Genomic DNA, 24841 nt, shown 5'->3' on the forward strand with positions numbered 1-24841 from the left:
TCCTGCTCCTCATCTCCCTCCTCCTCCGTCTCCTCCTCCTCCTCCCACTCCGCCTCCGCCTCCGCCTCTCCTGTGAACGAGGGAGTGGAGGCTGGAGGCTGGAGGCTGAGTCTGGAGGCCAGAGAGGCTGGCCACTTGGAGGACAAGAGGACAAGGTGAAGACAATGAGCACAGGCGATGTGGTTTGCACCGGCTGGCTCATCAAGTCGCCTCCTGAAAGGAAGCTCAAGAGATATGTAAGTAGCCATGGCTAACTCACTTGTCGGATTTTCAGTTTGGGAGGGTTTCAAGCAGGGGTCATGGCTACTTCTGCAGGGGACTCGTGTCTGGGGAAAAGAAGGTCAAGAAACCTGGAAATGAAGGGTCAGGCCATCTCCCAATGCCCAGCCAGGCCAAGGGAGGCGCCACGACTCTTCCTAGCCTCTTGCTGGCCACTTGGGCTCCTATGCAACGGTTTAGGTATAAGCCACACCCCAGTTTCTGTTGCCCTTCCCCTGGGGCCTGAGATCCCCTGGGGCCTGAGATCCCCGGGGTTTCTGGAAGAGGCAAAAAGCAGCTCTTCCTGGGTGAGCCCGTGGAGCCATCACTGGTCCCTGGCAGGAGTGCCAAAGCTAGGGCTGGCACCTGGCTTGGCGCAAAGCTCAAGGCTGGATAGGTGCCCATTTGCCTCCTGTGCCTCTTATTCCATGTGCTCTCTCTAGGGGGTTTAAATGGCTAAGCAGTCTTTGTTGTTGTTATTGTTGCTTCGGCTGTTGTTGTTGTGGCGGCAGTGGTGGTGGTTGTTAGGCATTGCCAGGTCAGGGGCCTGGCAGGGAGTTTCATAGCGTCAGAAAGTCAAATTGATGCATGTGGTTGCTGCCCTAAAGGGAAGTAGCAGGTGCACAGTGGAAAAGCCTCCCGAAGAGGCCTGGGTCTCACCTCTGCTGCCCAGTTTTCCTACTGATAGATGGTGTGGGAGTTGCTCAACCTCTCAGCCTCAGTTTCAGCATCTGTGAAATGGGGATAATGATGCTGGTAGACCCTACTACCTCCTAAGGCTGCCATGAAACCTACAGGAGACCATCCATGTCAAGCTTTTTGCCAACGTTAAGGCTCCATATGAATATCAGAAATGATTATGCGCACATAGAAAGCATAAAAGTCCAGTTTGAGGCAAAGGGCCAAACCCATTTCATTCTTGGTAGTGCCTTTTGTTGCATGGGAAGGTGTTTTTGCAGGTATGTCAAGGCAGGCTTTCCAGGTATGAGGTCTTTAAACAATGTTTTAAACAGGGAATGACAGTAAGCTTCAGAATGCTTCATTCGGTCCATAATGCCTCAGAGCTCTTTCTAAAGTCTTCTAGAGGCAATGTCTGCAGGGGCTTAGCCCTACAGAAATGATGCACATCCTCCTTCTCTTGCCGTGGCCACTGGAAGGAGGCTGGAAGATGCTGTGTGAATTCAGGGTCTAGATCTGGAGGGCAGTTAGGAGGTCAGCTGATCCAACCTTTCATTTTATTGGAGAGGAAACTGGGGTGCAGAGGACTGAAGTCACTTACTGAAGATTACACAGCTAGGAAGTAGCGAAGCTTGGCTTGTGAAAATTTTCCATCTAAATCAGAGGTTCTTAACCTTTTTGTGTCACAGACCCTTTGGACAGTCTGCTGAAGTCCTATGGACTCCAAATCAAGCCTTTAAATGCATAAAGGAAAATCTATAGGCTTACAAAGGAAACCAACTTGTATTGAAATAGTTATCTCTCTCTCCCCCCTCTGTCTCTCTCTCTCCCTTCCCCCCTTTCTTTGTATTTCTCTCCCTCTCTCTGTATCTCTCTCTCCCCTCCCTCCCTCCCTCTCTTCCTTCCCCCTCCCTCTTTGTATTTCTCTCCCTCTGTATCTCTCTCCTCTCCCTCCCTCTTTATCTCTCTCTGACTCTCTCTCCCCCATCTCTCCCTCTCTTTGTTTCCCTCTCTCCTCTCTTTCTCTCCCTCTGTATCTCCCCCCCTCCCTCCCTCTTTGTATCTCATCTCTCTCTCTCTCTCTCTCTCTTTCTCTTTTCCTCCCCCCCCCACTAATAAATTCATGACCCCTAGTTTAAGAATCCCTGATCTAAATGATCATGTTTCGAATTAGGTCATTAATCAAATTGTTCCCATCATTTCTTCTCAATTCCTACTCCCCACACCAGTGTCCTGGTGAAATGAGTTACTGTTGACTTTGCCTGTAGAAGGTAATAAGACAAGCTCTTGGGAACACATATACCTTCTGACCAGGCCAGCAAGGCTTTGTCAGTGCTGTGACCTGGTCACTTTGAACTGAAATCCCAGGGCCTTGCAGTTTCATGCCAGTTTTCAAAGACTTGATTTCCACTCCACATTTTTCCCATGTGAACAATAACTGCTATAGCTTCCCTCCAGAGAGTTACCTAGAAATAGCTATCAGGACAGTGTGGTTTATTTTGGTTAGGGGTCGACCTTCTGTATAAATCTGTTCCAAAGGTCTTGGCCCTCTCTCACTCCCCTGGGCCCCAGGATTGAGACTGTCACCTATGCAATTATAATGCAATGTGATTCACTGAATACGCCGAGGTGGGGGTGGGGTGGGGAATGGGCAGCATTGGCCTGGGGGACTGAAGGGAGGGGCTTTTTATCATGGATGACCACAAATCTCGTTGAATTGAGCCGCTGCACCTATTGCCAGGACTATAAGAAACACAATAACGATAAGTCACATTTACCGAACACTTCAAAGGGGGGGACCTAGAAACAACGGGGGTCTTTGATCGAGGCCCACAAAGTCTATGGGGTGCTCCTTGTGAGGCAGCCCTGAGGTTTTGTTTCTCATACACACATTTCTAGGTGACTGCACCTGAAACTGCCTGTGAGTTCGCCTCCCTCTCTCCTCCTTTCCCTGCCTGGGGCCCTGTCTCCTGACTGACATTGGAAGGGACCCTTTAGTAGCTCCGGATTGTTTGTTCAGATGAAAGCTGACATGTTTGAGAACCATTTCCTTTTCCTGGCTCCGAGGGGGCTGGTGGAGATCTTTCTCTTCGTATCTATAGCATGTGAGTGTGGGGTAGTCTTTGTCCAACCACACAGACAGCGTCAGGGACACCCGAAGATTGCCCATGAGCCCCACATGGGTTTAATTACTAAATGACTCAATAAAATGAGTTCAGTGACTCAGGATGTGGAGAAGGGAAGGGAAGGCCGAAAGCTCTCATTCACACAGTGGAGATGACAGTGCCATATGTCGGGCTAGGCTGTCCAAGAGTGGAGTTAATGGCCATCCCAGCATCTCAGGCTCTCATAGTTGGAAAAGAGCTCCTAGGCTCTGTGGTCTAACTTGACCTTGTATAAGCAATCTTACTACAATGTCTGCGACAAGTGGCCAAGTGCTTTCTGCTCCAAAGCCTCCCGGGAGTGAGTAGCCACCACCTCCTCAGGCAGCCGTCTTCACATTTTGGGTGGCAAGTTTCTCTTCTCACGGAGCTGAAGTTGGCCTCTGCAACTTACAGTCTATCCTGGAACCAAGCAGAACCAATCTCAGTTCTTATTCCACTTGACAGCCAGTCAGATACTGGAAGGCAGCTCTCATCTCCAGCCTCGATTTGCCTGGTGCATTATAGGTTTTTGAGTCAGTTGGTATCTTGGAAATTATTGAGTCTAGCTCCCTTATTTTTATAGTGGAGGACAACTGAGATTGAAGGATGTTGGCCCTTGAGTGCAAAGTCAATGGGCATTTTCCCATTCTTATTTAGGATCTTTTCATCTGAGCTGACAGGCTTTGGGATTTTGAGGCCATAAACGTATATCTACTAATACACGTTCATCCTTCAGCGCTGCAATAGTTTGGTGTCCATCCACTTTGTTGGTGGTGGCTACTCCCTTCAATGGCGCACAACCCCACCTTGAACACCTCCTCATGCTATGGACTTCTTGAACGTGTCCTCTAATAAAACCTCCGTCCACAGTACTTCCATCCAACACAGGGTGGGAGAGATTGGAAGCATTTTAGAGGTAGCAATGCAGTAGAAGCCCATCTGCTTATTTTCTGTTCTTATGTGTCTTTGATGATATCTTTTACTCCTTGTGCCCTTCACAATAATATGCAAATGCAGATTTCTATGGACCTCTGGCAACCCCTCTTTGCTATTGTTATGCAAATCCCCTCACTTTAGGTGGCAGGTCTGGAGGGAATAAGCCTTTGTCCCTTCTGGGCTCAGTTTGGGGATCAGTCTCACCTCCACCTCTCCCCCGATCCCTCCCAGCTATTGCTGCTTTTTGCTTCCCTAATTTCTTTGATGTAGACTTGTCTGTGAATACCAGGTATCACCTCGGGAAAATATAAGCTTCCTAGAGCAGGGACTATTTCCTTTTGCTTCTTATGTCTTCAGTCCCTAAGCCAGGGCCACATACATAAAAGGTACCTAGAAATGTCTGAAATTAATTAAGGGGAGAGTGTGCTAAGTGTCAACTTTGCTTTTGAAGGCTCTAAGGGACAGCAGGGTCCCTCTCAAGGATGCCTTGGCACAATGCTACTTTCCGGGTGTGCTGAATAAAAACAAAGCCCAGACCTTAGCCCATGACTGAGGAGCCGTGGTTTTCTTCTATAAAGGTCACCGATCCACTCACTGTTTGCAAGTAAAAAATGTACGTTCATATAGGTATGGGTCATCCTTGCCTTTCGCTAAAATATGTTTCTAGATACTGTGCTGGAAAACAGAAAAACCAAATGATTATTTCTTCATTAGCTTGTTTTCACAATTCTGTATGAACTCTTTAGTTCATTTTTTTTCACCACTAGAAGGATGTCTTGTATTGGCCAAGTTTACATTCAGAAGGTCATAGATTTTAGAGCTGGAAAGGACTTTAAGAATCAATTAATTAGAACTAACCCTTAACGAAAACAGTAGGCAGAAATTTTCATGCACCTTCAGTTTGGGGAGAGCAGATTTTTTATTTTTCCTTTTTAAATTTTTTTTTTTGCTTTTTGGAGGGGGAAGGCAGGGCAATTGGGGTTAAGTGACTTGTCCAAGGTCACACAGCTAGTGAGTGTCAAGTATCTGAGGCTGGATTTGAACTCAGATCCTCCTGACTCCAGGGCCAGTGCTCTATTTACTGTGCTACCTAGTCGTCCTTGAGAGTCAATTTCTAATGGGTCCAAGAGAAAAGATGGGCATAGCTTATGATTCTCTAGCATAAGTTCTGCCGGAAGGAATGGGGAACTCTCAAGAATGAAACTCTAAAGATATAAAGAAAAAGAATTCTGACAAGGAAGAAAATGAGGGAGTTGTCTAAAAAGAGATAGAACGTACAGGGAATTCTTTGAACATTTACTAAGCACCTGCTCTGAGCCAGGCACTGTGTTAAACACTTATTAAACTAGATAGGAGATGGAATGTAGGGTAGGTGACAGGGCAGGCTGAATACAAACACGTGGCCCAAAGAACAAAGTTGGCTCAAAGAAACACTGGAGAGGATGTATGTTTGTGTGTGAAGCTGGAATGGAACACTACATCTAACTTCAGATGATTTTTTAGCATGTTGATTGGTTTTGCTAAGCTTTTAAAATTATTTGTTATAAAGGATGGCTGCTTGAGACCGGGGGAGGAATACAGGGAAGGACGGGGAAGATACCTAAGTGATGTCAGAACAAAAGATAACAAGAAAAATCTAGAAATAAAACTCAAAGCCTGGTCCAGTCCTCTAAGAATGTTGGGATCACCCTATTAATGGTGAAAACTACACGATAGCAATGAGCTGAAAACAACTGGTAGTGGCAGAACAACAGGAGTGCTGCCTCTGCTTCCAATGGGCCATTGGGATACTGCCTGAGCGTCTTTGCTGGCTTTGAATGGCCTTTGAACTGGAAAGAGGGAGTGCAGGTTGGATGAACAGGAAGTCCAGTGGGAAGTTTGTAGAGGGGCTACTTGTTTGTGTAGATGAGGCCATGAGATCCCTGAGATCCCTTAGAACACGAAGGGGTGGGGCGTCTTATCCAAGGCCAAGTGAGGCATACATACCCAGCAGTCTCCATGTGTTAAATGAGAGCTTACATTTAACCTGACTTATAGCCAGCCCTGTTTTCTCCAAGAAAAACAAGGAATGAGTTGGAGCAGGGGGAGCTGTGATAAACCAGTAGGCTGAGACATGTTCAGATTAAGTTCTAGAGAAATAAGATGCAGTTGTTTTTTTTTAAGGCATTATCAGGTGAGCACATTGTCTAAAATTGGACAAAGTGGAGGAAAAAGCTGAAAAGGCAGGGGGACCTGATGCGCTCCTTCAGCTTGGTGGGAACCAATGAAGTGGCTGCCCTGGGCTCTTTCCTTAAATGGAAGACCTGGGTGGCATTCTGAGGTCCCTCCTCCCCCTTCTCCAATCAGAGGGAGGGAGCTAGGGAGGGTCTCCAGGGGCAGGGGATATCCAGGAGATGAGAGTTTTTGAGTTGATGTGATCTTGCAAGAAGATGAATTTCTGGAGACAGCAATGAAGGCCAATCCCTGGAAATGTTCATTTGCTCACTCCCTATTTCACTGGGCTTGGAAACCTCTTGGACTTTTCTATTTTCAAACTTCAAAGTTTATTTATCCACTTATTTATTCAAATGAAGGGTTTTTTTCCCAGAGAATCCTGAAGCCTTTGCTAAGTGTGAAGGGATAGCTTTGGTCTGAGACTTTTGTTTTGGACCCTTGTGTAGACATTGCTCATTTATCTAGTAACAAAACAACTTTGATGTCCAAAATTGTCTGATGGTTTTATCTTTGTTTTGAGAAAGATTTGGACTGACTCATTCCCTGCTCCCACTTGGAATACAATACAATAAACATTTACTAAGTGCCTACTATGTGGCAGGCAATTATACTGAGCATTGGGGATGCAAATAAGAAAAAGAAAGATAGTCCCTGTTGTCTAGGCACTTTAAGGAAGCTGGGGGGCCCTAGAGGGTGCCACAGGCAGGTACTTTATTCTGTGGAGTTGAAAGCAAACAGAGCTGCGGATGGAAAGTGGAGTCTGTGGATGGACCATTTCTTCTCTTGTCTATGGGAAAGTTTTGAGAGGAACGTGGGGCTCCACCCTCCAGTCCTCCAATCAGAGGGGAGAGGGAAGGAGTTAGCAGCGTGGGGAGGGGATTTCAGATAACAGCTTGGTCCTCTCCCACCTCTCAAATTTTGTGATTCTGTGAGTTCCTCAAAGTAAGGGGATTTTTTTGGGGGGGGGGTCTTTGTAACCCCAGTGCCTTGCACATAGGAACCTAATGAATGCTTGTTGAATTGGATTCAGCTGGATATAAATATTGATGGGACTTGTGGTGGTGGTGGACTGGAAAGTGTGCTGGGTTTGGAGCCAGAGGCTCTAGACTGGACCTACCCCCTTGGCAATATCATCCCCTTCCTCTGGGTTTCAATTTCTTTATCTGCAAAATGAGAGAGTTGGACTTGGTGACCTCTCAGGTGCCTTCCAGCTCAAAGTCTATGACCCTGTGATTACCATTTCTTTTTCTAGCTGTTCACTAACCATCCCTTTAGTAATACATTCTTGAATTTTGCCATGAGTGAAAGCCAAGGCGATTTGCAGACATCACTCTATTCCCTTTGTGGAATATCAGAACAACATTTTCTCTTTTATAGGGCCTTCTCCCATTCTTCATGATCTTTCAGAAAAGTTCACAAACAGTGACAGTACATTCTCTGCTTCTTTTGGTTGTATTTTGTCTGGACCTAGTGATCTGAATTTATCAAGGGCAATTATATCCTTATTTACCTTGAGTTAGACCTACCATCATTTCCAGTGCAAAGTCATTCTCCTTGGCAGAGAAAACAGAAACAAAGTCAGTGTTCACCATCCTACCCACCTTGAGCAATGATCTTTGATCTCCTTTTCACCAGTACTCAATGAAATTAAACTGTAATCTCTCTGATTCTTATGATTGTAACACCAATGATTGGTTGTTGTGCAGGGTAGAGTTGGCAAGTTGGCACTCAGTACTTTCTGCTCCTTCCCTTCCTAAAAGGGGGGAAGTTCAATCTTTCCCAGGCCTTGTCTATCTCCGTGGGGACGTGGCTTAGGGTGTGATTTTTTTTCTTTGGTCACTACCTCTCTTTCCTGCTCCTCTCCTCTTTGGAGATTCAATGTATCATGTAGCATTTAGCTAGCTTTTAGGGCAATATAATGCTATTAAGTCCCCCTAGTTCCATTCTCTGCTATTTTGTGGCATTTACAGAAGATGAAAAGTTCTAAATACACTCACAATAGCTCAGAGTCCACAATTAGGAAGATTCCTAACATTTAGGTAAAAGTTTGCCTCTCTGTATTAATTTGCATTTCACATATTTCTAAGTGGCTTCCTCCATTTTCCTTTTCTCAGCATGACCTTTAATACAAACCTTCATGACTAACCCCAGTTTTCTTTACTTATGGAACAAAATCAGGATAAAAGAAACCTTTAAAAAGGGGCAAAGAGTGTCTAATAGCACTTGTTACTGAAGAGGCTGCTTCAGTCTCTCCTTTTATCTCTTTTCTTTGGCTCTTCACTCATTGCTCCCTTGATCCTGCTTTTCTCCAGTTAAACATAGAGGTAGTGCTAAGGACTCTGTCTCCCCCACTGTCACTGCTGCTCGGCTCCTGTAGTTTCTTGCTTCTTCCTTTTACTCTGCTCTCTTGAAGACTATGCGAATAGTTTTTAAACATCACTTTAGTTATTTATTTTTTCAAATAACAAAAAATCTACCTTTTCTGTAGACAGCTAGGTGGTGCAGTGGGTAGAGTGAAAGTATGGAGTCAGGAAGACCTAAGTTCAAATTTGGCCTTAGACACTTACTACCTGTGTGATCTTGGGCAAGTCACTTCACCCTGTTTGCCTCAGTTCCTCATCTGTAGAATGAGCCAGAGAAGAAAATGACAAACCACTCCAGTGTCTTTGCCAAGAGTACCCCAGATGGCATCACAAAGAGTTGGACAGAATTGAAAAATGACTAAACAACTACCTTTCCTCATTCCCATAGAAAAAGAAGGAAAAACAAAATCTGTGTAATAAATATGTGTAGTCAAACAACACAAATTCACACATTGACTACATTCCAAAAATGTCTCACTATACATCCTGGGTCCATAAATTCTTTGTCAGGAGGTTGGTAAAATGTTTTATCATGAGTCTCTTGGAATCCTGGTTAGCAATTACTTCATTCAGAGTTTCTCTCTTCCCTCTTTTTTTAAAAGAAGCTTCTGCACGACAACATTAATGCATATGGAATAAGAAGGGAAGTGGTTGAGTGGAGAAAAAAAATCTCTGTATTCAATTTCTTTGATAAAATTGGTCTCGACATCCAAAACATATAAACAATTAATAAATATATAAGGTGAATAGCCATTTTCTTCTTCTTTTTTTAAAAAGAGCTTCCTTGTTTTTATTGTTAAGATCCAGGTTACTTGAGAGGGATGAAATGAGAGGAGTGAGTGGCTCCACTACCCCTCTGGCCACGTTTTACAGGCTTTTAGGTGATAGAGAATTTACCCAGGTAGTGTCCAATTATCTCGGGCTTAATTTCTACCTGATTGAAGGTCTTGCTGTTATAGACACCCACCATACTTCCCACCATCTTGGGCAGGATGATCATGTCTTGAAGGTGTGTCTTCACTATCTCGGTCTTTTCCATGGGGGGTACTTCCTTCTTGGCCTTCCTCAGGTGCTTCAGGAGGGAATGCTTTTTGCGCCTCAGACCTCTATTGAGTTATGGTCACTGTTGAGCACTGTACAACTGCTTGAGCTGTTCACAGGAAATGTCCAGCAGCTGATCCAGGTCCATGCCACAGTAGGTGAAGTTCCAGAAAGTTTGCTTCTTCTTCTGCTCCACTTCTGCCATCTTGTCTAATGTCAGGAAAAGATCTTAATAGCCATTTTCTAATAGATAAATGGTCAAAAGATATGTACAACTAGTTCTCAAAAAAAGAATTGCAAAATATTAACAGTCACATGAAAAAAATCCTCCAAATCATTAATAATAAGAGAAACACAAATCAGAACATCCCTAAGGATGTGTGTGACTCCCTCACACACTGCAAATTGGGGGGAAATGACAAAAATGGCAACAGTCATCTGTTGGAGGGGTTATGGAAAGATAGGCACACTAATACATTGTTGGTGGACCTGTGAAGTGGTATAACCATTTCAGAAAGCAATGTGGAATTATACAAATCAAGTGACTAAAATACCTATTCCTTTTGAGCCAAAGTCTCTATTACTGAGTTTATAATCCAAGGAAGCCACTGGTAAGAAGTCTTTAAATTCTCCAAAATATGTATAGTGGCACTTTATATGAGAGCTAAGAATTAGAAACAAAGTAGATGCCTTTCAATTGGGGAATACCTAAATAAATTGTGGTATGTGAATGTAATGTAATGTTACTGTTCTATAAGAAATGATGTGTATGATAAATACAGAGAGCATGGAAAGATCTATATGGACTGATACAGTGTGAAATAAGAATAGCCAAGAAAACAATCTACATGATAATGACAACAATGTAAATGTAAAGAACAGCAACACACCAAAAAAAAAGAAAAATGAATATAACAAAATTATAAAGATTGAACGGGATTTGAATGAAGAGGTATGAGAAGACACCCCTAACTTACCCCTTTGTGGAGGCAGGAGGTCCACAGGTGTTACACACTACATATATTTTTGGACCTTTTCAGTGTAAATAACTTCTTTTTTCCTCTTCAAAAAATCCTATTTGTTTTGTGGTATGGCTCTTAGGGATGGGGTAGGGGAAAGACACATGTGATAATTATGGTGACATAAGAAACAGAAAATATCAACAATTTTTTAAAAATAGATGAGCATGGTGAGAGAGGAGTGCGTTTAGCATCAATGCTCCCGATTTGATGCAATTTTCTTCTGCTCTCATCCCTCTTCTCTTGTGATTGACCAGAGCCCATTCACAGGTTCTTATCCTTTCTTTCCTTTTAAACCCCTCTTCTTTACCTGCCCTCCATAGTTAGAGTTTATTTTACCTAGGACTAATACTTCCTTTAATCCATCCTTTCTCTTATCATTCTTTTCCTTTTCCCTTTCCATTCTGTTTCCTTGCTAAATGAAATAAATTTTTACTCAATCATGTGGGAGTATTCTTTCCTCCTTGGCCAGATTAGATAAAAGTGAGGTTTAAGTGTCACCCACTCACCTCACCCCTTCCTCCTTTTGTGTATAGTCTTCTGCTTGCACATCCAAATTATGTGAGGTAATTTCCCCTACTTTTCATCTCTCCCCCTCCCCCAACATATTTCTTTTCCCTTCCTTTCTTCTTTTAAAGATGATCAAAACATTAAAAACACTCCCAGAACCTTTCTCTGTATTTTTATACTCCCTTTATATCTTCTGATAATGATAAGGTTCTGAGGGGACTCATATCATCTTCCCATATTAAAATGTAAATACTTCATCTTTGTTTACTACCTTATTATTGTTTGCTGATGTTTGCCCTTTTATACTTCTCTTGACTCCTGTGTCTGTGTTTCAAAGTTTCTATTTAGCTCTGGTCTTTTTATCATAAATACTTTGAAGTCTTCTATTTCATTAAAGATCCATTCCACATTCTGCATCCACCTCCCCTTTTAGGATTATATTTAGTTTTACTGAGTAAGTTATTCTTAGCTGTAAATTTATACCTTTTGCTTTCTGCAATATTGTCTTCCAATATCTCCAGTCCTTTATAGTGGTTGTTGATAACTCTTATGTGAACCTGAACTATGGCAACAACTGAAAATCAAGGTGTGGACAAAAAAGCAAGGTTAGAGATGGGAAAGCAGTAGGTTGAGGAAGTGGGATGTTAGGGGTTTAAGATAGTATCAGTAGGCATGTTGAGGTCCCCTAGTATGAGGGCAGGGTTTGGGGGAGGAAAGACTGTAAGCCAGGTACTGAACTCATTTGGAAAGGAAGTGAGTATTCTGGAGGTGGGTAGATAACAGCTGCCAGGATTTTGATTAGGTGGAAGATGTGGATTGTATGGAACTCAAAGGAGGACAGCTTACTGAGTAATGGTGGTAGGGAGGAAACTTGAAAGTGGTAGTGAGGATCAAAAACTATTCCAGTTTCCCAGTCTTGACTAGTGAGTAGAAGGGAATGAGTGAAAGTAAACCCAGTGCTTGAAAGGGTGGCCAAGGAGGTTGTTTCACCTGAGGGGAGCCAGGTCTCAGTGAGAGCCAGAAGATGGAAAACCTGGGAGAGTAAAGGGTTTAGGATGAAGAGAAATTTGTTGTTTATGGAACAACCATTATAGAGGGCACAGTAGAATGAGTGAATAGTATTTAGCTGTAACTTTGGTGTCACTATTTTGAGGGGGATGGAAATAAGGAATTGAATTGTGGGGGGTGGGAATGAGGTTTAGATGATGACCCTCAGGAGTTCAGAATCACTGGGATGTATAGGGTATGACCAGGTGGGATTTGTTAATCATGAAGTAAGTAGAAGATATCACTCCTCTTCCTAGTGAGATATGTGCAACAAAAGGTGGAAGGCATATGGTCATATGAGAGGTCCCCATTTCTCCTCTTCTCTTCCCTCTGGATGCTCCTCTATGGAAAACTCTGCCTCACTTCTCTTTCCTCAGGGGCCTGAAGCTTAGGCAGAAGATGTGCACCATCAAATGCTTATTGAGGAGAGTTTGGTTGTTTCCCTTCCTTCTAATCTGTCATCTCAGCTAATCTCCCATGTATATCTTTTTTTTAACTCATACCTATGACTCAAGTTTGCCTTCTGGCTCAAAAATCCTAATAGTTCAAATCACTCTCAGAAACAAAAGAGAATGTTTGTATTGCCACACTAGAAATCCAAGAATGCCAGTCAGTTCTCAAGTTCTTATTACACAATGATGCTGCTCATAACTCATTTCTACCTTCCAATCCTATGTAACTCTTGTCTATGTCGTCCTGTAAGGATGCCATGGCGGGGGGAGTCATCTGAAATTCTAGGGGTCTTCCTTCCTTCCTACTAATGTCATAAGGATATCAGGGGAGCTCTTGGGCTGTGCACCTCATTCTTGCTACGTGACCAACCCATGTTTTTCAATCATCCATCTTCCTGATGGCATCGTTTAGACCAGCTCTTTCAAATGTATTTGTTATGTACAGTAGCTAATATATGGATGCTATAAAGCACATCTTTTCCCCAATAGAGCTTTAAACAAACAAAAATGTCACCTTTTTTGTGTGCCTTTAGATTTATTAGTCTCTGCTTCTTCTGAGTTTGAACATTTCTGATATTATTTTTGTAGAACTATGGCATGCCATTGTTTTTTATTCATCCACCATTACCTATTCTTGCTTCCATCTCATTTGTGCCCTTTAAAAATCTAAATTGGTCAATGAGTTCTCTGTGTATCTGTATCAGTCAGCCTCTTTAGACAACTCTCAATTTCCTCTTCATCAAAATAATTTCTTTGTATCTTTTTAAAATTCAATTTTGTTCTCAAGTCCAAATTCTTTCCTTCTTACCTCCCCTTCCTATATACCCACTGAGATAGCAAAAACCAAACAAAGCTCATTACAAATGTGTGTAGTCAACCAAAACAAATATCCACATTAGCCATGTCCAAACCAAACCAAACAACCCATAAGCTTCAATCTGCACTGAGTCCACGAGCTCTCTATCTGAAGGTGAGTAACATGTTTCATCATGACTCCTCTGGAAATGGGGTTGGCCATTGTATTAATCATAGTTGTAGTTGCTAAGTGCTTCAAAGTTGTTTGTCTTTACATCATTATTACATGAATTATTCTCCTGGTTCTACTCACTTCACTTTGCATCAGCTCATACAAGTCTTTACAGGTTTTTCTGAAATTATTCTTTTTACATTATATTCTAATGTTCTACTATATTCATATTACTATAACTTGTTCCACTGTTCCCAAATTGATGGGCTCTTCCTTGGTTTCCAATTCTTTGCTACCACAAAATGAGCTATTATAAATTTTGCACACTTCCTCTTTCTCTGATCTCTTTGGACATAGACCTACTCTCAGTATTGCTGGTTCAAAGGATATGCACAGTTTAATAGCTTCTTGGTAATAGATTCAAATTGCTTTCCAGAATGTCATCTTTGCCAATCTGATGGGTGTGAGGTGGTACTCCAGAGTTATTTTAATTTATATTTCTCTTATTATTAGTGATTTAGAGCATTTTTCATATGGTTATTGATAGCTTGATTTTCTTCCTCTGAAAACTGACTAGTCACACTTTGACCATTTATCAATTAGAGAATGGCTCTTATTTCTACAAATTTGGCTCATTTCCCTATATACCTTAGAAATGAGACCTTTATCAGAGAAATGCTGCAAAGATTTTTTCTGTCTATTTCTTGCTTCTTTTTAAATTTTAGCTACATTGATCTTGTTTGTGCAAAAACTTTTTAAGTTTAAGTAATCAAAATTGCCCAGGGGCAGCTTGGTGGCCCAGTGGATAGAATGTCAGGTCATGGAGTTTGGAAGACTCATCTTTCTGAGCTCAGATCTGATCCCAGATGCTTACTAGCTGGGTAGCCCTGGGCAAGTCACTTCACTTGTTTGTCTCAGTTCCTCATCTGTAAAATGAGCTGGAGAAGGAAATGGTAAAACCACTCCAGCATCTTTACCAAGAAAACCCCAGATGGGGTTGCAAAGAATCAGACATGACTGAACAGCACAAAACCAATGAAAATTGCTAATTTGACCTCCTGTGACCTTGCTAGCTCCTGTTTCCTCCTATCCATAGATATGACAGCCAATTTCTTCCATGCTTTTCTAATCTGTTTCTGATGTCAGCCTTCACATATGAGTCATATGTGCATTTGCAGCATATCTTGGTATATGTTATGAGATGTTGGTCTACATTTGTTTTCTGCCAGACTACTTTCCAGTTTTTACAATGGATTTTGTTGAATAATGAGTTCTTGCTCCAATAGCTGGGATCTCTGGCTTTATCAAACGCTAGGGTACTATGATCATTTGCTTCGATTCAATCTGTACCACTGTACATTCAATCTGTGCCACTGATCAGCTTCTCTATTTCTTACCCAGTACCAAACCATTTTGACAATTGTGGCTTTGTAGTATCTTTTGAGATCTGGTACTGCTAGGTCCCCTTTCTTTATACAAAAGTATACTTCCATTAATTCCCTGATATTCTTGACCTTTTGTTCCTTCAGATGATTTTTGTCATTTTTTTCTAGCTCTCTAAAGTAATTGATTGTTTGATCAGTGTGACACTGAATAAGGAAATTTCTTTACACCTACTCATAAGCAATGAATATTTCTCATTTTCATTTCTTTTTCCAATTTCCCCCCCTCCACTCTCATTTGATTTAAAAAAATTTTTTAGCCTTTTAAAAAACTCTTGCTTTATCTCTTTAAGGAATTCTGGTTGGACTTTTGCCCAAGCTGGAGCATTTTTTTTCTTAGAAGGTTATAGATGTTTGGGAATCATTCTCTTATTCTGAGTTTCTGTCTTGAGAATCCTTGTTGCCATAATAACCTCTTTATAGCATTTTGTTGTTTGTTGAATCATTTTTTCAGCCTACTTTTTGACTTTATGTTACAGCTAGGCTCTTCTAACTTCTGGGAGGAATGTCTTGGCTTAGTTTCTGTACTATTGGGTCTTTCTGTTGACTTCTTTGGTTACTGATTATTATGTTATTCTAGAATCTTAGGGACAGTTCAGGCTGGGGGCCTACAAACTTTCAGAACTCTCAAAGTGATGTGATCCTGGAGAAGTCTGCTTACTGCCATCCTTTTCTGACCTCTGAAAATTCCTGACCCACATTTGAATCTCATCAAGATTTTTTTAAATTTGTTTATTTATTTTTAGTTTTCAACATTAACTTCCATAGGTTTTAACTTTTCTCCCCATCTCTCCCCAAGACGGCATGCAATCTGATATAAGCTCTACATATATATTCCTGTTAAACACATTTTCACATTAGTCATGTTGCTTAGAAGAATTATAACAAATGGGAGAAACCATGAGAAAGAAAGCAAAACAAAACAAAATAGTCTGCTTTGCATTCCAATTCCATAGTTCTTTCTCTGGATGTGGATGGCATTTTTTATCATGTGTCCTTTGGAATTGTTTTAGGTCCTTGTATTTCTGAGAAGGGCTAAGTCTATCAAAATCAGTCATTGCACACGGTGCTGTTACTGTGTACAGTGTTCTCCTGGTTCTGCTCACTTCACTCAGCATCAGTTCACAGAAGTCTTTCCAAGTCTCTCTGAAGTCTGCTTGTTCATCATTTCTTATAGCACAATAGTATTCCATGACATCCATATACCACAACCTGTTCAACCATTCCCCAGTTAATGGCCATGGCCTCAATTTCCAGTTCTTGGCCACCACAAAAAGAGCTGCTATAAATATTTTTGTACATTGGTACTTTTCCCATTTTTATGATGTCTTTGGGATACAACCCTAGAAGTGGTATTGCTAGGTCAAAGGGTATGTATGCACTTATTTATAGCCCTTTGGGCCTAGTTCCAAATTGCCCTCCAGAATGGTTGGATCAGCTCACAACTCCACCAATAGTGAATTAGTGTTCCAACTTTCCCACATCTCCAACATTTATCATTTTCCTGTTTTGTCATGTTAGTCAATCTGACAGGTGTGATGTGGTACCTCAGAGCTGTTTTGATGTGCATATCTCTAATCAATAATGATTTAGAGCATTTTTTCATATGACTATGGATAGCTTTAATTTCTTCCTCTGAAAATAGCCTATTCTTATCTTTTGACCATTTATCAATTGGGGAATGACTTGTATTCTTGTAAATTTGACTCAATTCTCTATATATTTTAGAAATAAGGCCTTTATCAGAGACACTAGTTGTAAAAATTCTTTCCCATTTTTCGGCTTCTCTCTTAATCTTGGTTGCATTGGCTTTATTTGTGCAAAAATTTTTCAATTTAATGTAATCAAAATTATCCATTTTGCATTTCATAATGTTTTCTCTCTTGTTTGGTCATAAATTCCTGAGCAAGAATTCTGCCAGTCTTTCCTCAGTTATAAATTTTAGTAGGCTGCTGCCTGATTCAGTCACTATTAGTCCATTGAAAGACTTTGCAGTTTCTGAGTGTGGAACTGCAGGTTACCCTTTTGTCTGGGATTCTTGCCATGATTATTCCACTGCTACATTCAGCCTGGGCTAGAGTCTAGAACTGAGTCCCTGTTTTACTCCAAGGGTCAGAGCTTGCTTCTAAACTTATTCCTCAATCAGTACACAGCTAGGGCTAGGATTTGAATGATGAAGTTGGAAGTCAGATTGTAAAGAAGCCAGGAAGAAACAATTTGAATATTGTGGAAACACAATCAGGATAACACAGGATTTGGCACCTTCTACACTGAGGGATTGAAGGGCTTGGAATATGATATTCCATAGGGCAAAGGAGCTGGGATTAAAACCAGGAATCACCTACCCAGAAAAACTGAGTATAATGTTTCAGGAGAAAATATGGTCATTCAATGAAATAGAGGATTTTCAAGCATTCTTGATGAAGAAACCAGAGCTGAATGGATATAAGATATACAGGCACTGGGGCATAGAGATCCTCTTGCCCTACTGGAAAGTTGGAGGGGAAATAAGGGAGAATATAGGAGAGAGCAGATTGGGGGAGGGGTATACAGTGGGATCACTGTTTTGACGTGGTGGGTGGGGGAGAGTTGGGGAGAAAATTTGTAACTCAAAATCTTGTGGAAATGAATGATGTAAACTAAAAATAAACATAAAACTTAATTTAAAAAAAGAATTATAACAAATGGGAGAGACCATGAGAAATAAAAAAACAAACCAAAACAAAAAGAATATCATCTGCTTCGCTTTGCATTCTGGCTCCACAGTTCTTTCTCTGGATGTGGATGACCTTTGGAATTGTTTTAGGTCCTTGCATTTCAGAGAAGGGCTAAATCTGATTTTTTTTACAAAACATTCTATCATACTTGGTCCTCCCAACAACCCCGAGGTAGGTTATCATCAGGGGTATATAGGGTGTTCAGGAGGACTAGCATCTCTGGCATGAGGGTGTGCCACGCTCTTTCAAAATTGCTCATATACTTATGGTTTCACCTTCACCCAACTCTCTCCTGTGGCTCCAACATCCTACAGCATGTGCAGTGGCCAAACTCCCATAAAACTCTCATCAGACAGGCTAAACCAGGTCGAGAATAACTGACAGGCTTCAAATCTATTGGTAAGGTAGGGTGGTGTCTACCCCAAGCATGTGAAAACTTCTTCCAGTGGAATGGGCGGATGAGATCAATTTGCTTCAGTGGCCATGGAGGTGGCTGAAGCAGGCTCTGTGTAGCACTTAGAACTTGGTCAGACATTGAAGACACCAAGGTCACCTTCTACATCCTGGGCCATCACCAGTCATACTGAGTTTTGTTTCTGGAAGAGAGAGTGAGGCTGGTGATTCTGTGTAACTCTGCCTTACTTAAATCCAATTCATGTGTAAGTGAGGATATCACTCCATGGTGTCACTGGTCCTATTTGAAAATGAACAACAAACACCAGGTTATCATCATCATTGTTATTTTTTGGACCAGATCTGTGATGCCAGTGATAAAGGGAGCTCCCTATGAGAAAATTTCTTCTAGAAGAAACTAGGTGATACAGTAAAGAAAGTGCTTGGACTGGAGTCAGGAAGACCCAAGTTCAAATGCAGCTTCAGACATTTGCTAGCAGTGTGATCCTGAGCAAGTCACTTCACTTATGTCTGCCTCAGTCTCCTCACCTGTAAAATGGGGATATAATAGCACCTATATTCCAAGATTAGTGTAAGGAACAAATGAGATAAAAATTGTAAACTACTTAGCATAATGCCTGGCATGTAGTAAGTGCTTAATAACTGCTTCTTCCCTTGCCTACCTCCCTCCATCTACCAATGACAAGGGTAACTGTTCCACAATGTTTAGTTTTAGAGAGTTGCTTAGAGATAACAGTAGGTTGAACAACTCATTCAGGTTCACATAGCCAGTACATGTCAGAAGCAGCACTTGAATTCAGATCTTAACTCTGAAGCCAGTTCTCTATTCACCATGCATGCTTCTCCATAGGAACCTATGAGGGTGAAGCATCTAAAGTAGATAGTACATATATTGTCCTCATTTTACAGAAGAGGAAATATTTCATAGATGAGGCACAGAAAGAGATGCCTTGCCCTAGGTTATAATCTAATATGTGTCAAAGCCAAGATTCAAACCCTGTAAAACAACTGATATAAAATAAAAAATCTAGGCAATCTAATGTGTTCATGATTCTACAAAACCAATATGACTGATGTTTTTGGACTGACTAGATATTTAGATTTCGTTTAGATAAAGCAACTGTTTGATGTTCTAACTCCTTCTCCAAGGATCTCCTAACCCACCTCAGAATTACCTTTCTCAAAAGGGTGGCTACTTAGCCTCTGGTGTTAAAGGTGCCTACTCTTTAAATCTAGTTCATAGACCAACATCTCATACCATAAACCAAAATAAGCTCCAAATGGATACATAACAGCTGATGACATAAGCAAATTATAAGAGCATGGAAGAAACTACCTGTCAGACTTATGGATAGAGGAGGACTTTGTGACCAACAAGAGATAGAGTGATTCACAGGAGGTAAAATTGGTAATTCTGATGAATAAAATTAAAAAGGTTTTGCAAAAACAAAACCAATGCAGCTAAAATTAGGAAAGAAGCAGGAAATTAGGGGAATGGGGCAGGTGGAATCTTTGTAGCAAGTTTCTCTGATAAAGGTCTAATTTCTGAAGTATATATGGAACTGAGTTAAATTTGTAAGAATAAGTACCATTCCCCAACTGATACATGGTTAAAGGATAGGAATAGGTCATTTTCAGAAGAAAAAATCCAAGTTATCAGTGACCATATGAAAAAACTGCTTTAAATTACTGATATGGGAAGGGAAAGGAATAAGCATTTGTGTAGCACTTACTATGTGTAAGGCACAGTGATACAAGTTTTACAAATGCTGTCTAATTTGATCATTTTAAAAATGCCAATTAATACAACTCTGAGGTACCCCCTCATACCCATCAGATTGGTAAAGTTGACAAAAAAAGAAAATGACAAATATTGGAAGGACTGTGAAAAAACAAGCACACTAATGCACTGTTGGTGGAGCTGTGGAATGGTCCAATTGTTCTGGAGATCAATTTGGAACTATACCCCAAAAGCTATTAAACTATGACCCAGCAATACAAAGAGTAAATCTATGCTCAAAGAGATCAAAAAGAGAAAAATAACTCATATGTCCAAAAATATTTATAGTAGCTCTTTTTGTGGTAGCTAAGATTTGGAAACTAAGGGAGTGGCCATAAATTGGGGAATGACTGAACAAGTTATGGTATATGATTGTTATGGAAGATTATTGTGCTATAAGAAATGAAGAAAAGCCTGAGAAGACTTTTATGAATCAATGCAAGGTGAAGTTACCAGAACAAGGAGAATAATTTACACAGTAATAGCAATATTGTAAAAATAATCAACTATGATCAATATACAGTGAACCATTACAGTTCTGAAGGACTCAAGACGAAACATGCTATCTGTCTCCAGATAGAGAAGTGATGAACTCAGAGGGTAGATTGGAGCATCCTCTCCTCCCCTTCCCTCCCCTTCTCTTTTATCCTCAAACATTAAGTTCATGACAATCATAGGACTAGAATCTAGGTCTCCAGAATTTCATCCCAGGTTCTTTCTACTCTTATACATGCATAAAACAAATGAATTCTCCTCATGCTACTGCTTTTGCTAAGGGTAAATTCTTGGATGGATCTGTGATCTCATTAATGTAGATCTTCCCCCAAACAATGCAAGGTGCAACTTGTTGTTGTCTATTGAATTTTTTTTTTTTTTGCTTTTTGGAGGGCAATTGGGGTTAAGTGACTTGCCCAAGGTCACACGGCTTTTTGTGTTACGTTGTCTGAGTCTGAATTTGAACTCAGGTCCTCCTGATTCCAGGGCCGGTGCTCTATTTACTGTGCCACCTAGTTGCCCCCTATTGATATTTTCTAATTCTTGCTTGCCTTCACCACCAAATCTGCACTGGGGATCCACCTAACATGTTTAGGTCTTTCCTTTAGTTATGAACCATAAAGTTGAGTTAGTAACTAAATTTTCTATTATCAAGACCCACAGTCAGAGAGCTTCACAAATTCAGGTTTTAGAGAGGTTTCTAAGATAGTTCTATAATTGTTGTTTGTGTGTGTGAATCAGAATATTTCTAACTGTGTATGTGAGAATCAGAAGAATATTTCTAACTTTAGAAAGAAATCAGGACAGGAAAAGAATATATAGCTATTACTAAGACTTTCCTATTTCAAGTTACATTAAAAAAGTGACAAAATATGTCCATATTCTTTAACCCAGAGATCCCACTCCTAGGAGTATGCTTCAAGGAGTTCAAAGACAGAAAGGCCCCTCACACTCATAACAACACTTTTTGTGGTAGCAGAGTACTGAAAATGAAGTTGGATGTACATTAATTGAGTGATTAAATGGGCCTAACCAATGGCTAAACAAATTTTGGCATATGAATGTAATTACTCTCTAAGAAATAATGAACACAAAGTATTCAGAGAAGCATAGGAAGACTTATATGAACTGATTTAGAGTGAAGTAAACAGAAACATGGTTGCAGCAATGTAGTTAGAAAGGATGGAAAGAATGAAACTGAGTGCTATGTAATTATAAGGACCAAATAAACCCTAAAGAAGAATAGAGAAAATGCACCTTGTTCTTCATCTAGGGATTACGGGTGAGTAGTCTCTCATATATTGTCAGACTTGTTCAATGTGTTGGTTAGTTTTGTTCAATGGCCTTTTTTCTCTTTCTTTTTAAATCTCTGAGTAAGGGAGGGGGAAGGCTGTATTTGGAAATGATTGTGGGGAGGAAGGGGTTAGTTTGAGATCAATATCAAGTCTCAAACTGTACTTCAAAGCAGTAATAATTTGATTAATTTTATATTGTTTAAAAAAGAGTTATCAGTCAATGCAACAAATTAGGTACACAGCAGACCTGTACAATTTGGCAGTAGGTAGAAGCCAAAATTAAAATGGGCTAAACTTCTTTGGGCCACAGATAGGTTTTTAGAGGCTCACTTTCCAAGTAAAGGCATGATTAATAATTAAACTATTTTTTAAAAGGGAAATTTAAATTAATATCAATTCATTACACTTATTACTTAAGATTTTTATTTATCATGAAATCATATTAATGTTAAAAAATTACTTTGCTAAGTGGTACAAGTTTTAATATAAAAATATTAAAAATATAAAAATGTCAGGTTTTCTTACTGTTTATATTTAATAATGACCGAAAATGCAGTAAAAATGTATGGCTCTCACTCCTCTCAGACTAGAGGCAGACTGACCATGGTTGGTTGCCATGGGTCATGTGACAAACAGGAGAGAGTGGGCAGTGGCAACCCATCTGCCAAGTTATATGACGGGCACAATAGTGACCAGTGGAAGAAGGGTTAAGCTGGACATGGACAAAGCACTTGTTACATCTTTACTTTCTTTTATATTTTCTACATTTTTCATGGACTGCCTTTGGTGGGCCATATGTTGTACAGGCCTAGCTAGTATACAACATATAGAAGCAAACAAAAACAGTAGCATAGTGTTTGATAAATTCAGAAGCTCCATTTAAGAGGAAAGACTCAACCTGACAAAACACTTCTAGGAAAACTCTACAGCAGTTTGACAGAAATTAAGTTTAGACCAATATTTTATGCAATTCACCAGGATAAGTTCCAAATGGACATATGGCCTAGATATAAAAGGTCACTTCATAAACAAATGCACAATGATAATAGCATTTATATAGCACCTGTTATGTTCCAGGTGCTATGCTAAGCACTTTACAAATATATTTCATTTGATTCATACAACAATGTTGGGAGGTAGGTGTTGTTATCATCCTCATTTTACAGTTAAGGAAACTGAGGCAGATAATAGTTACATGACTTGCTTGAGGTCACACAGCTAGTAAGTGTCTGTGGCAATATTTGAACCCAGACTCAGTGTTCTATTTACTAGTTGCTAAGATTAGAGGAACAAATTATAAGAACAAAGAAGAAATTACCTTTGGAATCTATGGGTGGGGAAGAGTTCATGACTTAGGGAAGCCATAGAGAAGGTCATACAAGATAAAATGAACAATTTTTGTTGTATAAAATTTTAAAAGTTTTTGTATAAATAAATCTAATGTAGTAAATATTGGAAGGGAAGCAGATACCTGGAGAAAATCATCTTTGCAACAAGTTTCTCTGATAAGGGTCTCTTATCCAAGAGATATAAGGGAACTAATTCAGATTTGCAAGCCATAGTCAAAGCATATATATAATCAGGAAGTTTTCAGAGAAAGAAATATAAGCCATCAACAACTACAGGAGAAAGTTCTAATTTACCAATAATTAGAGAAAAACAAATTGAAGTAACATTGAGATTGTAGCATATTCATCACCCTGGCAAAGAAGACAAAAGAGGAAAATAATAAATGTTGGTGGAGCTATGGGAAAACAGGCACACTAGTAGTACTGTAAATCAATCTAGCCATTTTGGAAAGTGTTCTAGAACCGTCGGCTGCTTCAGGAGGTGGTGCGTTCTCCCTCACTGAAATTCCACAACAAAACTAGATGGCCATTTGTCAAGTGAGCTATAGTAAGGATTTTTACTCAGGTATGGGCTAGACTAGATGGCTGCTCTGTGATTGTGTGAAAACTATAAGCTCTGGAAAGTCTTTCAGTATTGGCTTAGTGATGTTTGCCATCCAAGGGCTAAGGTCAGAGGGCTCACCAGAAAGCTTGGATAGGGATGCAGGGATATGTAATGGAAAGAATATTAAATAGAAAGGCAAAAAACTTGGGTTTGAATCTTGGCTCTCCTTCTGTATGACTTTAGGCAGGTGTAGCAGCAAGCACCCCAAGCGTCCTCACGGTTTGCTGCCAATACAGGTTCTTGGGTCTGCTTTGATAAAGGAAAGCAACTCAAAATGGGTTAACAAGCTTACTTTAATCAGTCAAACATATATCGTTTACCTAGTTCAGGGGAAAGAGGTCAGCACCCCGAACTTCAGAATATACAGACAGAATTATCAAGACAGAAACAGATCAAGTAGACAGATTTCCAAACTGTCCAACCATTACATCCATACTAAATCAACATCTGGGTTTCAAAGCTGGGGGCTCTGCACAACGGCTTTCCAGAATCCAGATCAAATCACAGAACACTTCTCAAAGTGAGCCCCAAAACAAAGCTCCACATCAGGGCTTATATAGCCTTCTCCTGGCTCAGAGAATGTAACAACCTTATTGACTCACTGGCCAATCAAGAAGTATCTACTGAAAAACAAGCCTCCCACCCCAGGCTCCAGGTGCACTTTAGCCTAGGGGCAGGGAAGATCTTTCAATTTACATTCCCATTACATTAGGTTGCACAACTTCCCTGAGCCTTGTGTCTTCATCACTAAAGAGGGTTACACTAGTTGACCCAGGAGGCCCCTTCCAGCTTTAATTTGAACACCCAATGATGACCACATTGACTGGCCATCTGTTGAATCATAGAAGAGTTGTAACCTCCATCAGTGGAGGGAGTACCCACACCCACTAAATCCCAGATTCTCGAAGTATTTATATAGGCAGACAAAGAAGAAGGGACCCCAGTGTTAATTTGGGTGAATGGGATGGAGCATTTCCAAAGCATCATTCCTAGATTCATTTTGGGAGTATTTGGGTAACCTCTGGGATAGATAAAGATCTAAAGCATTTATTTCTTACTATGTGCCAGTCCTGGTGCTAAGTGCTGGGATACAAATACAAGCAGAAGCAAGGTTGT

General features: G+C 40.5%; 1 protein-coding gene and 1 pseudogene across 1 annotated transcript in view; one reads left to right on the forward strand and one right to left on the reverse strand.

Annotated features, from left to right (window-relative positions):
* The first annotated feature begins 6 nt into the window (after positions 1-6).
* Positions 7-24841, forward strand: part of GAB3 (GRB2 associated binding protein 3) — a 168954-nt gene continuing 144119 nt past the window's right edge. The window contains exon 1 of the mRNA XM_069063754.1: positions 7-236. Within this exon, the coding sequence (XP_068919855.1) occupies positions 165-236 (72 nt within the window). The 5' untranslated portion in view covers positions 7-164. The remainder of the gene's footprint in view (positions 237-24841) is intronic.
* Positions 7144-12686, reverse strand: LOC138142632 (small ribosomal subunit protein uS19 pseudogene; annotated as a pseudogene).

The sequence above is a fragment of the Petaurus breviceps genome, unplaced genomic scaffold (assembly GCF_028583685.1).
Source record: "Petaurus breviceps papuanus isolate PSGF00001 unplaced genomic scaffold, PetGlider_PUasm1.0 90601, whole genome shotgun sequence".
Taxonomy (NCBI): domain Eukaryota; kingdom Metazoa; phylum Chordata; class Mammalia; order Diprotodontia; family Petauridae; genus Petaurus; species Petaurus breviceps.